Source organism: Nicotiana tabacum, chromosome 15 (genome assembly GCF_000715075.1).
Source record: "Nicotiana tabacum cultivar K326 chromosome 15, ASM71507v2, whole genome shotgun sequence".
NCBI lineage: Eukaryota > Viridiplantae > Streptophyta > Magnoliopsida > Solanales > Solanaceae > Nicotiana > Nicotiana tabacum.
This window is the reverse complement of record NC_134094.1, coordinates 82,106,557-82,122,094: the sequence shown is the minus strand read 5'-3', so window position 1 is coordinate 82,122,094 and position 15,538 is coordinate 82,106,557. Positions and strand designations below refer to the sequence as shown.

At 35.6% G+C, this 15,538-nt stretch overlaps 2 protein-coding genes across 2 annotated transcripts; both read right to left on the bottom strand.

The window, feature by feature from the left end:
* Positions 1 to 2,687: 2,687 nt before the first annotated feature.
* On the bottom strand, positions 2,688 to 8,850 carry LOC107778138 (UDP-glycosyltransferase TURAN). The gene is made up of 17 exons (XM_016598342.2): positions 8,656 to 8,850; positions 8,466 to 8,575; positions 7,414 to 7,447; positions 6,986 to 7,041; positions 6,737 to 6,877; positions 6,120 to 6,268; positions 5,935 to 6,024; positions 5,778 to 5,844; positions 5,636 to 5,699; positions 5,448 to 5,562; positions 4,719 to 4,879; positions 4,513 to 4,623; positions 4,373 to 4,434; positions 4,226 to 4,278; positions 4,023 to 4,098; positions 3,414 to 3,542; positions 2,688 to 3,196 (listed from the first exon to the last, which is right to left on the bottom strand). The coding sequence occupies exons 1-17, from the start codon at positions 8,660 to 8,662 to the stop codon at positions 3,173 to 3,175; spliced, it is 1,449 nt and encodes a 482-aa protein (XP_016453828.1). The 5' UTR covers positions 8,663 to 8,850; the 3' UTR covers positions 2,688 to 3,172.
* A 1,468-nt stretch (positions 8,851 to 10,318) lies between these two features.
* On the bottom strand, positions 10,319 to 14,149 carry LOC107778140 (phosphatidylinositol 4-phosphate 5-kinase 4-like). The gene is made up of 8 exons (XM_016598345.2): positions 12,754 to 14,149; positions 12,394 to 12,561; positions 12,141 to 12,306; positions 11,932 to 12,048; positions 11,675 to 11,868; positions 11,345 to 11,475; positions 11,040 to 11,118; positions 10,319 to 10,867 (listed from the first exon to the last, which is right to left on the bottom strand). The coding sequence occupies exons 1-8, from the start codon at positions 13,902 to 13,904 to the stop codon at positions 10,576 to 10,578; spliced, it is 2,298 nt and encodes a 765-aa protein (XP_016453831.2). The 5' UTR covers positions 13,905 to 14,149; the 3' UTR covers positions 10,319 to 10,575.
* Between the last annotated feature and the right edge of the window lie 1,389 nt (positions 14,150 to 15,538).

Below are 15,538 nucleotides of genomic sequence, written 5' to 3'. Positions count from 1 at the left end.
ACATATTTTGGGCAGGGAAAGAAAATGCCCAAAACATGCCTTCTTAAATAACTTTAACCCATTTTCAGAAAATAACACATTGATTTGGCCAGGAACAACAGGGGTCGGATAATATCTGAAACCTAGTGATACCATAATCAACATCATGTGGGGCAAAAAATATTTGATTCAGCACCAAATGAAACAGTAAGTTAATAAAACTTGTTTGAAGACAAAAAAATAAAATATATACAATTCTACTATAATTTAGCTATAATCAGAAAGACATAAATACCTTACATACAAGTAAGTTACAAAATTAGGAAACATATATAACAACTGACTACATTGAAGCTACAAATTATGTTTAGAGTAAGAAATTAGAAAGTAACAACAAGACATAACATATGCAATTTGTTAACAGAAAATAAAGCTAACATCTACAAATAGAGCAACTAATAACCAATAAAACCAACTAAATCAAGTAGTGCATCCCCTAACAACATGATTTCGAATAATAGGCTCTAAATGTTCGATTCTGCACCAAAAGAAATAGTAAGTTAATAAAACTTGTTTGAAAACCAAAAAAAAAAAAAAAATACAATTCTACTTCAATTTAGCTACAGTCAGAAAGACATTAATACATTGCATACAAGTAAGTTATAAAATTATTAAATATATATAACAACTGACTATATTGAAGTTACAAATGCACTGATAAAAGTATGTTTAGAGCAAGAATTTAGAAAGTAACAACTACACATAATATATATAATTTATTTACAGAAAATGAAACTAACATCTACAAAATAGAGCAAATAATAAATAATAAAACCAACTAAATTATGTAGTACATTCCGTAATAAAATATTTTCGAATAATATACAAGAAACCTACAATTTCGAGGAAAATATAGAAAAGTTGATAACCAACAACAAATATACACAATGTAGACAAAATTTCTACAAATACAAAAAAATAAAAAATATGTAGTGTGTGTGTGTGTGGTCATGAGAATGAGAACAAGTTTTGTAACTTAAAAATAAAAAAAATTATAACTACTAAAATTTTACCTTCTCCAATGACTGTTGGGTATAGTTTTAGGTGATTTTTGAACCTTCTTCTTTGTTGAAGGTTTGACAGTAGGAAAAACTTTGATTCTTTTTTTGCAGGTTTGGGGATAACTTATTCGACGAAATCATCATTACGAGCAATTTTTTTGCCCTTCCTCTTTACTGATTTAGCAGATGTCGAAGCTTCACCAGCATCCCTGTCATGCTTGAGTTTTGTTCGAGCTTCTGCCCTAGCTTCACGAGGGGAAAGGTTGGACTTTGTCCCTAGTTTTGCATGTGCCGATTTCACTACTTTTTTGGGTGAATTCTGTGAGAAAACACCCAAATCAAAAGTAAGAATATCACCAACATTAGCTTTTTTAGGGTTATTCTTCGGAACTCCTTTCTTCTTCATTGTAAGGGAAGGAAAAATTTAAGCTGCTACTATTTTTGTAGGATTTAGAGAGAGAATAAAGAAAGATTGAGAGAGATTATAAAAGATTTTTGAAGAAAAATGGAAGGGAGCGTTAATGGAGGGAGAGACTACAGAATCGTGGGGGGGAGGGGGGTATGGAGAGAGAAACGTGGGGGAGTGGGATATGTACGTTAGAGAGATTTTAGGAGTTAATTGATTTTCATTAAATTCTTAAAATGTATATAATTGATAAATTGTATATGCCTATGTAATTAAATTGAAACTTGAGCATGGAGGGTAATAAGATTTCAAATAGTGTATAGGAAGGTAAAATTCTCTATAATAGGGCTTTGAAAGAAAAGATATTGCGTAGCTATTGGACAAGTACAAGTCTTTCAAAGATTTCAATTAGACACCGAAACTTGATATAAGTTGATATTGCCTATGCGGATCGTATGCTTCGGCTGCATTCCATATTTTGCAAAGTATAATTGAATTACGATAGGTTAAAGAGTTCTCCCAACGCAATTTTTAGGTTTATTTCGTCTTTTTTATATTTTCAATGACAATTGTTTCCCATTTATAAATCAGTGCATTTAGAGGTCTAAGTAAACATAACTAAATTATCTCAAGCAAGTTTCTCTTATTTTATCCTTTATGTATATGCTACTTAAACCGTCCCGGGAATGTGATTATTAGTAATTTTGTCTAATATTTATTTAACATTTCTCGTTCTCTAATACTCCTTTTTATGAATATGTCAACATTCACCCTTACATATTATTGCTAGTCTTAAGCTTGTTATAGAGCTTCCTCCTATCGCGTAACATTTTCGTAGAGCTTCTTTATTTCAAATAAACCTATTTTAATAATCTGTTTGTTACATCATTTATTATATTATTTTCCGGAAATGTTATTTAGATATATTAATTGTTTGTATTTAGACACAGCAATAATAGCAACAAGGACTAAAGTTGTTAATGTGCCTATCTTGTATAACAGCTTTCATTGTGCCGCTAAAAGCTTAGAGATACACAAACACTATTTCTCTTCCTTTTTCCCCCCCAAAGAACACAGAAAATGTATTCTGGGATAAATGATCGTTCTGGGACACAAAATGCATTCTGGAATATGTTGCTGGATAAATGACCATTCATAGCCACGTTTTCAGGATAAGGAGGAAAGAATAATGATGGGCGATGTCAGCTTACAGAATAGTTCACAAAAGACCATTCACAATCTTTCAGCTATTAACTCTACTTGGCCAATTGATCTATTATTAGTTTACATTAAATGTTTTGCTGTTTTCTGTTCTTTCAAGAAAAGCAGTAATTTGTAAAAATAAAAATGAAATTTCACTGCCTGCGCCACCCTATTTACCAGTCAAAATTGCAGGCCCGTTTGCCCTAATACCTATATTTTTTTCAAACAACGATGTTAAACTACTTAGAAGAAGAAAAAAGAGAGGTAAAGGCAAGTAACCTCAAGTGTATCATGGCCACTTCTACAGCTGTACAAATACAGTTCTGACAAAACCAAAACAGAAATATGTGACTAATGATCCTAATAGCGCCACAAAAATTGGTTGCTCTGTGGAGCCTGGGAGGGGGTGGGGTAGCAGGGACCCTCTTTTGCTCGGCGCAGCATGACGCTGAGTGTATAATTTCCAAAATCCTTCAGATACACGGGATAATAGACATTGGAGTTCTGAAATTTCACTTTAAAATCAGCTCGAATTCTCAAAGATAACCTGCATAATTAAATACCAGACAGTTAAAGAGTAGTGCACAACTAGATCATTTTTTTCGTTAGAGTTCAGTTATATCTGAATAATGCATGGTGTGTTTAGATGCCATCTAAATACATGATATCTAAATGCCATCTAAATACATGATATCTAAATGCCATTTGCAACACAATGAACAAGACCATCGAGACGCAAAAAGCGTATGCAAAAATATACTTGCCTTGGATATTAAGGGTTTGGCATTTTCTTCCCACTCTGTAGCCCAATTAACAGAAGATCTGCTTGCCAATACTCCCTGTCTCAGCGACTTCAACTCATCACATTCACCTGGGAATCCCTTAAACAGCATCTGCACAGGTTTTCACACTTCAGCAAATAAGATAGAATATTCTCAGGAAGTAAGCTTACTGGTTAACTCCAGGAACTGCTAATTCTAGAATAAGATATATAACAAATCCAGACATGCAAGTATGAAGCATAAACCATTTGAGGGGATTGATACTTGATAATGTTTGCTGTGGCAATATCTTTTTTTATAACCGAGAAATCTCGAGGGCCAGTGGCGCGAGGTTCGAAACTATAATGGGCCCCCCTCTACCCTTCTCCACTTAAATACCAGGCTTCTGTCTGCAGCAGGGTTCGAACCCCTGACGTGCGCCTAACCACACATCACATGTTGCGCTCTTACCACTAGACCAAAGCCCTGGGGGCTTTGCTGTGGCAATATCTTGCGAATCACTGAATCTAATAAAATCTACAATGTAAGGCTAACATAAAAGAACAAGGAGGAGGAGATAAAAGGTCATTTTTTGTCTGTTTAGGAGCTTACCATAAATTGATCAGCCAGTTCCGATGATGAAGAGAAGAGTAGGCCATTCTTGTCAACTTCGACCAGCTCGTTGATACTTGATAAAGGGCAGTGAAGAAAGGTTAATATGCAACTTTTCATGGTATATTATTTATAGGACTTTCAAATGTCGAGGCCATAGGAATTGAAAATGAAAAAGGGGAACGCGTGTTCATGCATCTTACCAGGAGTAGGAAACAGCACAGACAGGTAATCCACAGCCAAACATATCCACAACCTGAAAGGAAAATTACAATGATAAGGCCTACAGAAGTTTTAAGCAGCACGGGAAAAAAATTGACTTGTGCTCTATAAGAATTTGGAAACAAAACCTTCATTGGAAGATCCAACCCTGAAGAGGAAGTATGCAAGCAAACACCAAGGTCAGCTGATCCTATACAAGGGAACCAAGGATTTGAGACAATTTTAAGGTGAACACAAGAAGATGACAACAGGTTGGTAGCTCTCGTACCAAGAAGTAATGGGTAATCCTCTGGCGCCAGCCACATAGTACGAAATGCTACACGTTTAAGGTTGAGTTTTGCTATCTTCTGTTCATATTTTTCCTTTTCAGGCCCTTTGCCTTCAAAAGAACCCAGAGTGAGAACAACATGTAGGCTAAAGTTAACCAATAAAATAAGAAGTAAAATCCCTCTTTGACACATGATCAGCAGTTACCTGTAATTATAAATAATAACCTAGGGTATTGCTTCCCACCCTTGATTTCCTGCCAGAGAACTTCCTCCCTCTTTAAGTCATCCTCGTTCAGTAATGCAGAAACCCTTCTATCATACATTAGTGCTGCCTCTAGGAGAATGCTAAAATCTTCGTCCGGTGTCCTAAAAATCAGTACTACAATGTCATGTATCTATCACCGATAGCTAGAACTGTTTAACCACCTTCGCATTTTGAAATAGGAGCATGACCACATGGTTCAATTAAGAAACAGAATTTTCCAGCACATGGTGCAAATAAGAGACAGAACTCTTCCATTGTGGGTTTGATTTTTGTTTTGACCAATCATCTTTGACCCATAATTTCTTGATATTCAGAAACACTGAACCGATAGCGATTGAGTTCAAGTTTGCAGAAAAGTTTGCAGAATGTAAAGACATGGACCTTGGGCCTAACTCAACCAAAAAAGATAGCTCATGAGGTGAGGATTGCTTAAGACCATGTAAGAGACAAATTCCACATCCCACAAACTATGTGAGACAACTTAACATGGTAGATCACCACTATCAAGTTTTGAATTTCTGAAAACCAGGATGAAGATTAGGGCAAAAGGTATAGAAGAAGAATGGTCATGCTCACGTTATATGAGGATAAAATTTGTGATTAGAGAAATATAAGGTTCACTGTGTCGGAACACAATAGGATGTTAAATTAAGTTTACAAACAACTGACCAGCTTGTACTGCTTACAATGAGCGCTGGTCTGTTCCACTTCAAGGAAATATCTGAGCCAGTCTGAGTTGTAAATAGAGTTACATTAGGATTGTCATTGTCCGTTGTTATTTCCTCTGCAAACATGCCATATTCATATCAATTCTTTATCTGAAACAACACATCACATGGAAATTCTCATTACAGTACCATTGCTAAGACAGTCTTGAAGGCTGTAAGGCGTTCTCAGACTCTTATCAATCCTACAAAACAACTGCAATTGGCACTTGAAGGTTAAATTATAAAGTATGTATAATCTTAGGGGAGCTACGTTATGGACTAGGTAATTCACCTTGTGCTTCTCCTCCAAAGAAGCAGGTCGAAAAAATTCAGGAGGCTGATCATACAGAACAGTGGCACTGGGAATCCAGAAAGTACAAAGATGATGCACAAGTCCATAAACAAAGAAAATCAGAATGTTAGATATTCCAAGTAGCTCAATGGCCTACCTAATTCCCCAGTTTTGAGCCAATTCATGTTGCATTGCCTTCGTCACGCACAAGGAACCATTAGCCACTTTCCCAAAATGCTTTTCAATCCTATCCAAATATCCAAATTTTGTTTTACTTGCACAGTTCACAAACCAGATGCTAAACACAAGGAGTTTTATAACTTATGAGGATGAACAAATTACCAATGATACAAAGCGACAAAACGACTATTTCTCCCAAGAGACAATGCTAGAAGAGTATATCCGAAGTTATGCCAATCTATAATGAATGCGGAACGTCTAATCCAGCTGGCCAATTTTACAGCAACCAGTGTAGGAACAGATGGTGGATTCTGGAAAAGGAGAAATGCTGTATTAGTTGATACAATTAAAGCTCAAGCACGCCAAATCAAGTGACCTAAACATCTCACTGAACATAACGGTCGTGAGGACTTGAGTTTTGTGCCTGATGAATCCTCGACTACAAATTGGACATGCCTTAAGCACTTGGGTGGATCATAACAAAAGTCAAGCTCAGCACCCACCAGATAGAATATGTTATAAAACTAAGGAAGAACCAGCAGTTCAAGCACCAATGAGAATGCAACCTCAGTGCTGACAAGGGTTCTGGTTAACTTTGAGAAAGAGAACAAGCCTTTAGCTTAATGCTTGGCTCGCAAATATCAAATGCTTCGTTCCTTTCTTTTTTTTTTTTAACACAAGAAACACTAAATGTAATGTATACAGCCACATAACTGATCTACATATTTAATAGCTGTAGCAGATATATTAAAGTAGCTACTTGCAGCTTCATAGCTCACCTGAACTATGAAAACATCAGGTGCCGGAATTTTAACACACAAATACCATAGAAGCATAAGAAACTGGACCAATGGCTTAAATATGAGTAATAAAGGACGGAGTATCTTTGGCAAGCTTCTAGGATTTGATGGCCACTGTGTCTGCATGATGGCAAAATAGTCGAAGTCAAACAACTCATACACAACAAAAGAGGATGTCTTTCATGAGTTTTTCACTCCAGAACGACAGCTAGACCATCCAGTGATTACCATTTCATGGATGTGAACAGAATTATGATGTTTTACAGCAGAATGAGGGTCCGAACCTACTCAAGATTAAGAACTGAAAATCAGAACAACCAGGCAGAATAAAGTCAAGGAAAAATATAGTGTTTGTACTGGATTATCAAACCAAGCACTTATGTCAAGCAATACAAAATTATGCACACTGACTGGAAATTGGTTTCACGTCTTTTCAAAATGTTCTGATATTGCAATGGTAGAAGAATAGTAAATCTGAAGAAAAATTGAACAAGTAGAGCCAGTAATGTTACACTATTATCTAGGACAGTGAAATGGAGAAAAAAAAAATCATTCAATTTCTCTAAGAAAGACTCTGGTAATGCTTCTCTAACTTTTCCCACTTCATTATGAAGATAAAACCATTCTTTTAAACTGGGTTGTTACATGACACTTACCTCCATATGCAACAATGTCGACCTCTAGATGAGCCTGCAAGAGGTAATAGCATAAACATAAGAATGTAAAGGGCCCGGGATGTATCAACCACTATTTTTGAAAAATAAAAAAGTAGTTTTCTCATGGTCACTTGTATATATAATCACTTAATGCAGACAAGAGATTTTACTATTCTCTATTACAACAGTCCATGATACTAAATAACAACAACAACCCAATAGAATCCCATAAGTGGGGTCTGGGGAGGGTAGAATGTACGCAGAGAGAGGCTGTTTCCGACAGACCCTCAGCTCATGATACTAAATAACATTAGTAATAAATGGAAGCATATGCGACAGCACAACGGTAACCTCCAAATAAATAAGATTGGAAGTCCAAAACTAAAAAGATCAGTCTACACATCGAAGAGTTCTACAACTCTCACGAACGACAGTTCCAGAGTATGTCAAAGATATTCTTTTTACAACAAAAATGAACTTGGTCAACATAAATACAGCTTAAATCAATAACCACACGTTCAACTAAAGAAATTCACATCTTTACACATTTCTTCTGCTCCATTTCAAAGAATAACCACCTAATCAAGATCATCAAACAGATAGCGGACCACAATGGCAGAGACAGACGAAAAATCCGTACATATCACATCTAGTATTTCTGAACCAGTTTTGCCACTACACTAAATGTTTTTATTTATTTCAAGGGGATTCAAAAATTTATATATAGTTTGAAAAGAATTACTTTTACCCTACTGCACAATGTTCTTCGGATACGGTCATTATTCCAGCTACCTACACATTTGATCCTAATGGAAGAAAATTAACTAGAGAAAACTAAATAGCATATAATTTATAGCTAAAGGTCATTATTGTAGCTAATTACACCGTAAACGTAACAAGCAGCCAGAAACTATTAAACTCAGGTTCAGAGGTTAATGCTCAACATTAATTCATAACAGAAGGTTAAAAATGTCCAAAAATGCATTAATTTGGACGGATGTGTGTATATGCGTGTATTAAAAGGTGCATTTTAAATTCTGAATTTGGCGTACCTGACGAGCAAGGGAAAGAGCGTGATATTGCATACGAGGGCTACGTCCAATGTCGCCGAGGACCACCACTGCTGCCCTACCGCTGCGGCGAATCCTCCCTCCATTTTCTCCTAAAATTCATCAAATTTTCCGAGAATTATCATGATCTGAGAATTTGGATATTTGTAAGCAGATTAATTGAATATCGTACCTGACATGGTTGCAAATGAAAATTCTTCGTCGAAACAGTTTTGATTTTAGTAACAGTTCACCAAATTCTTGGCTGAACGTTTGTTATTTATAGTGGAGTACTAGGAGATCCGGAGAGAGAGAGGTGAAGAAATTTGGGGGGTGTGTGGTGAGACGACTGGAAAATATTTTTCATAAAAATGGGACTGAAGTCATTAACTTACAATTATCTTAATTTTTAATTTTATTTGCTTGCTCCATTTAACACTTAAATTTACTACTCCATTAATTTTTAATATTAAAATAGTTCATCCAACAACAAGGTTGGATGTAAGGAGTAGTATCAACCCAAAGGGAGATGTCATAATGCCTAATGAATTGTTCAGTGCCTCTAATTTTTTTTTTTTAAGAAAAATAATTTTATTGATGAATTATTGTGGATATAATTCTGTTTGTTTCTTTGACTGGATTTTTCGCAGTGATATTTCTCGAACATAACATGATGCAGATTTTCTTGGCATGTTTGATCTTCATGAAAAGAACATCTATAAATCACTTTGACGGCTTGAGAAAGATAATATTTGATGTCTTTGATCTTTTTGTGAATATTCTATGAATTTATAGAATTTCGAGATGTTTAGTAACTCTACTGCGTTATGAATGATATTTTTTCATTTCTAGTTCGTTTTTAGAAAAATGATTTTTTTTTTTTTACGTGAAAACACTCTAAATTTAAACTTCTCAATTTAACCTTTAGAACATTTTCTTGTAGTCACAAAATATCATGATATGCTTACAATCACAAGTTTAAATGTACTTTTAGTATGCGACAAAAATTTGCTTTGTGTCCAATCAAACATCGCTGAAATGAAATGGAGAAATATGTAAAGAGTAAAATATAAATTCCATTGCAACTCATCCTTTCACCTCAGCTTGTTAGTACTGTAGGAGTGGAGAGTGGATGCCAACTCTTAAGGGTCGTTTTGGTACATGGAATAAGGATAATAATTTCGGAATAAATTTTGGGATTTAACTTTATTCTATGTTTGGTTTGGGATATTAACTAATCTTGGGATACCTTTTATACTAAAATGGTGGGGATTAGCAATCTCATATAGAAGATGGAATAACTAATCTCATGAGATATCATGGTATATTCACCCCTTAAAGAGTATTTTTATTTTATTTCTTGTTTGTGATCGTTTTAGTGGTAAGCACTCTCCACTTCCAGCCAAGGGATTGTGAGTTTGAGTCACCCAAGAGTAAGGTGGGGAGTTCTTGGAAGGAGAGAGTCGAGGGTCTATCGGAAACAGCCTCTTTACCCCAGGGTAAGGGTAAGGTCTGCGTACACACTATCCTCCACAGACTCCAGTAGTGGGATTATACTGGGTTGTTGTTGTTGTGATCATTCTATATTTGTCGGCCAATCTTATGAATGAAAACATACATTTTTTCTAGTCTAGGTGAAGACTGAAGAGAGTCTAGAGTAATAATAGTAGGAACTTTTTTGTTTACGCATTACTAGAGAATTACAATACCAGCAAAATTTGTTCGTGAACATACTAAGCTCCTGAAGAATTAAGGAGCTTAAATCAATTAGTAAATAGAAATATTGATAAATTCAAATAAATTCTACCTTAAGAATCCATTGTTCCCTGCAAATACCTTGAAACAACAATTTTCATATACGTAACATATCAGTCACATTTGTGTTGCTTCTGTTACAACTTTTTCTATACAATAGTACTCATCCTGAATTGTGTGTGTATATATATACCTATGACAATAAGAATAGTTTTAAGATGAGAAAATGCAGTGAAGGAAGAACATTAGTTCCTCTACTGCAGATAAAACAATAAACAAATGGTGTACTGATCAGTCCTAATTAAGCTAGCTTGCAGTTTGAAGCCCTCTCATTAAAAGGGAATTAAGCATACGTTAATTAATTGTCTTCTATGAAAACTTTGAAAATGTAATCACGAAAACTCCTTGAGTACGCCTTTGGATCGACTGCAGAGATGGAGTTGGGATCACATTGCATAGACTTGTATGCATGCTCAAGCTTCTTTGTAATGTCATAGTCTTGAAGTATGTCTATGATACCAAAAAACAATATCACATCATACAACTCTCCTGTTGCTTCTCCTATTAGCTGAATCTCTCCCTCACTCATTTTCCTCTCTGTCCTTTCAACTCTTGCTGGCATGTTTATTCCTAGTTTTATGCTAGCCCACCTGCAATTTTAGACCAAACAATCAAGAAACAATGTTTGACAATTGAAGAATCTTAGATTTAGATAGATAAGGAAACAGTACTAAGCTAGCCAAGATTCATTAATGCATGACAGTTTATTAGGCCTAAAGTGTCTAATATTGGACAAATGTGTTTAACTTGTTGAAAACTTACCCTGCCTGATCAAGAAGCAATTGATCCATATCAGCTCGAGAAAGACGAGGAACTGTCTCATTTTCCGAGCCTCCATTATCTGCAATAAAGAAAAGTGATGCTTATAACTTGATTGATATGAATCTGCTTATGGTAAATTTTGAGGGAATTTGACAGTAAACGGAACGAAAGTTGTGAATTTGCCAAATGAATGAATGTTCTATGACAAGATTGAAAATTCTCTGTCATGATAGAAATGAAGTTATCACAGAACTCACTTAGATTTAAAAGGGTAAAAAATCAAGTGTTACAAAATTAGAACCAACCAATTGGTGTTCTACAACCAGAAGGTGTCTGGTCTGCACCACTATCTGCTTCTCTAAAATGAATTCCAACTAAAAGGCTGTAGTCCATCACTCCCTCTTGTTCCAAGAACTCACAATCCCTATCAACTTGCCTGCAAAATAAATAATTCTCAGTCTTCTTGTTTGAAATACTAAAGGATCAGACACGACAACATTTCTATAAATGTCATATTAAGTAAACAAATGTTGCGAAATCGTTTTCTGACATTTATTTTATGCTTGAATGAAATGTCGAAAGTTTCAAATGTCGTCGTGTGTGAAGGGCAAAAGGAGCCAAAGCAAAAAACTTACCTTCGGAATTCCTGAAACCATGTCTTTTGTAACCTGAAGATGAAGTTCAGATCAAGGTCTTTAAGGGTTGTGGTTGCATCAATCTCTGATTCTGGCTTATCAGTCATTCGGCCAAATGTTGATCCTTTCAAGTCGAATCGTCTATGAATTGAGTAATTTGTGCAAAAAAGATTCCCCATGATAACAAACCGTACCTAAACCATTGATGAAGGCATTAGAATTGAACAGATTGTTTGACTTTACTTTATGTTGAATACCTTCTTCTGTGCTGGTCCACTTAGCTTCACACAATGCAGGCCATAGTACTTAGTCACAAGGGTGTTCTCAAACGCACGAACATGATTGAAATAGGCACTTAACATCCTTAAAAGCACCTAACAAATCCATTGGCAAGAAAAATGATGAGAAGAGACAGTGATCTTTTGCAGGGAAAAAAATAAACAGTGCTGATTTATTTGAGACTTACTTTTGTTTCTGCTTTCTTCATTGTCTTGATCATGTATCGATCATCGTTTGTCAAGTAGAAAAAACTTCCACTCTTTCCAGGGGAACAAAGCTCCCGGAGGGCATCATTACCACAAATTGATATCATATAATCAGCTGCATCCACTTTGAATAACATCCGTAAAGCCCTGACAAACATATCGATAAATGACTAGCTTCAAAAGTGTTTTATTTTGCACACTGAAATACTCAAATCTTGTATAATTAGGCCTTACCTGAAAACTTTTGGACAATAATCTTTCCATCTGAATTCACAAGACGGATGAGGTGGCGTTATCTTCGATCCTTCAGGTGGAAACCTTGTCCAATACTTCTCTCTAGGATCAAATGCTGATGGCTTGAGATCTAGTGATGGAGGAGGACCAGGCCTTCCTACTGAATGCCTACTCCATAATTTACATCACAAGTAAAAATCACACAAGAAAAAGCACTATTTTGAGCCTTTAAAAGGAACAATAAACACAAGGTAACTTGCATATTTCTAATCACCAAGCAAGATGATAGTATCTCAATTTGCAAATAATTCCTTGAAATATACATGAAAGTTAGAACAAAACACAAGTTAAAATAGCTACCTGATTCCCAACTGCAAATTAAGCATAAGCTCATAATTCTTATGTCCTCTGGAAATTGTCTGACCTTGCCTCTTTACAACCTTAGGAATCCTAATAGGGCTTCCTCTTAATAAATATCCATCAGTTTCCTGCAATCCAACCATGGAATCGTCCGAATTATAAGAAGTAGTAGCAGAATTTCCAGCAGCATCCGATAGACGAATTCTCCCAAACTCCCTATCTACAGGAGGTGCATCTATTCTCCCATCCAAGGACATTCTCCTTGGTCTAACGTTGTTGTCCACCGCCTTAGATGATCTCCATAGGGCGAGCTTTTTCTGTGAAGGCAATATCGGAACTTTCTCAGGCGGACAAATAGTACATTCTGTTAAATCGACGTTGAAAACTTGTTGAGGATCCCATTCAAGATTGCCACCTTCTAACAATGATCCAGATGGATAAAAAGTACCATTTTGTTCATTTGGATCTTTACTCCAATTTCCCACATAAAAACTCCCATCATTCCATGTAAATGTTCCATTTCCTTTAGGAAATCCATCTTCCCAATTCCCTTCATAAAGATTGCCATTAGTCCAATACATTTTGCCTTTACCAGAAATAGTCCCATTGTTCCATTCACCAACATAATAATTCCCATTCTTCCATGTATACCTCCCATTTCCTTGTTGTAATCCTCTGCACCATTCACCATCATAAGAATCTCCGTTGGTGTATTCCTTAACGCCATGTCCATGTTTCAAATTCATTACCCAAGAACCTCTATACGTATCGGCAGTAGGCCCCGTGTAAGTCCCATCTCCATCCATAAATCCGCTCTTGAAATTCCCCTGGTACATTGCCCCTGAGGGCCAACTAAACGTCCCCTTCCCCATCGTTTTCCCTCGAAACCAATCTCCAACGTACATACATCCGTCTGTCCACCAATATTTTCCCTGTCCATGTGGGAAATTATCAAGCCAATAGCCACTATAGTAATCTCCATTCGGGAGAAATCTCTCTGCACGGAAAATTTCTCCGCTCGCGTGCTCTTCTTCTTGCTCCTCCTCATCATTTTCTTCTTCTTCTACCACCTGTGATGATCCGAAAATCGTGTTGCCACGTCTTCTTGTTGCAGCCTGTGTTATCCTTATAGTTGCCTCCCACGCCTTCATGTTAATGTCCTTTTTAATTTCTTCTTGATCTTCACATGCTATATTTTTTTGTTTTTGCGTTTATGGATTTGATCTGTTTTCATTCACAAAATGTATTGTTTCAATCATGCATGGATCGGACATGCAAAGATAGAAAATTGCTCTTTTTTTTCTCTCCCTTTCTTTCTCTGTCCTTACTTTGTGATGTAATGAAGGGGACAACAAAAGAAATCAAGTAAGTTCACATTCTTTGTCCACATTTTGACCACTTTTTCCCAAACAAAAAAGTTGTATTTTTTAATGTCTTCCCTTTTCTTTTTCTTCGTCTCTTTTGGTTTGTTAGAATATTAAGGGGGTATCTACAAAATCGTCTATCATTATTGGGAAAATAAGGACTTAAGCATGTGATAATGCAGGTCAAAATGGTAAGTCTAATTAATTAGAAAATAATGTATATACTTATGTAATTAAACTTATTAATTGGAAGAAGCCAATCAACTAGTGGATGGACCAATTTATCAAAAATATTACTCCTAAGAATAAGAGTAAGTTGGATAACGATATCTATGATTAAATTTTTATTTTTATTTTTTGTATAGTTTGGGTCAAGAAAGTTGTTTTTTTAAACAAAATTAAAAATGTTTTTTGTGTTGTTTGGATGGTTCAAAGGAAGACTTGTTCAGCTACAATAACCGTTAAAACAGCTATGAAAATTGAGGCTTTATGACACTTGGAGGGATGAGCGAGTTTAGAGTTAATCAAATTTGCTATATTCGGAGATCATAAACTTCTCTTGAAACTACCTAATTAATGCATTATTAAAGATTCTTTTTTTTGGTTTCGGTATTCGTATTAAAGTCCTGACTAATTCGGATTCGCGCCGCATAAGACTAATTAAAGTGGGAAACGCTCTCTACCAAAACTGTTTTTATTCTCACCGCTCGAAATCGAAACCTCCAGTTAAGGATGAAAGAATCATATTAGTATATACTAACAACGTATGTTTTTTTTTACATCATTAATGTAATTTACAACTGATTTTCAAAAGAATGGAATCTCGCCTTTGAAATTATTTTAAGGGAAAAGGTCCGAATTTGTCCCTATATTATGATATATAGTTTACATTTGTCCCTCGTTATACTTGTAGTCCAAATTCACCCCTACCGTTAACAAAGTTTATAAAATTGCCCAGAGCTTTAACGGATCTCCACTGTGGCAGCCAACCCCTCTATTAATTTGTCCACATCAGCAGCCAAGTCAGCACCTAATATCTTGTTTATTGCCTTTACTAAATTAGAAAATTAAAAAAGTAATTCTTCCACATTTAACCTAGTTTCATTTTATAACTCACTCCGCCTCCCTCCTTTAACAGTTGCCGACGCCGGAAACTAGATTCGCCATGCCACCATTTTTAATCAAAACTCTTAACAATTTATTCTTATATTTCTGATGTATTAATACATCTTTACCATTCTTACTAAAATCAATGGATATTTACCGAGCATCATTGCCATTCGAAGACATCGATTTACCATCATCAACATTTACTATCATCAGCAACGAAGAAGAATCTATTGCAATTTTCTTTCCAATTTCAAGCAGTTTTTGTAAACTTCAATGAATCAATGTTGCAACTTAGCTAGGGTTTATGATCA

Excerpts from the sequence above, each read along its gene's own strand:
- LOC107778138 (XM_016598342.2), bottom strand. Across the intron at positions 6,025-6,119 it reads TTTGTCGCTTTGTATCATTG|GATTGAAAAGCATTTTGGGA; the intron begins GTAATTTGTTCA and ends ATATTTGGATAG. Across the intron at positions 4,279-4,372 it reads GGTTGGATCTTCCAATGAAG|GTTGTGGATATGTTTGGCTG; the intron begins GTTTTGTTTCCA and ends TTTTCCTTTCAG.
- LOC107778140 (XM_016598345.2), bottom strand. The coding sequence starts at position 13,904 with ATGAAGGCGTGGGAGGCAACTATAAGGATAACACAGGCTGCAACAAGA. Across the intron at positions 11,869-11,931 it reads GTGGACCAGCACAGAAGAAG|GTACGGTTTGTTATCATGGG; the intron begins GTATTCAACATA and ends TCAATGGTTTAG. Across the intron at positions 10,868-11,039 it reads TTGCTTCTTGATCAGGCAGG|GTGGGCTAGCATAAAACTAG; the intron begins GTAAGTTTTCAA and ends CTAAAATTGCAG.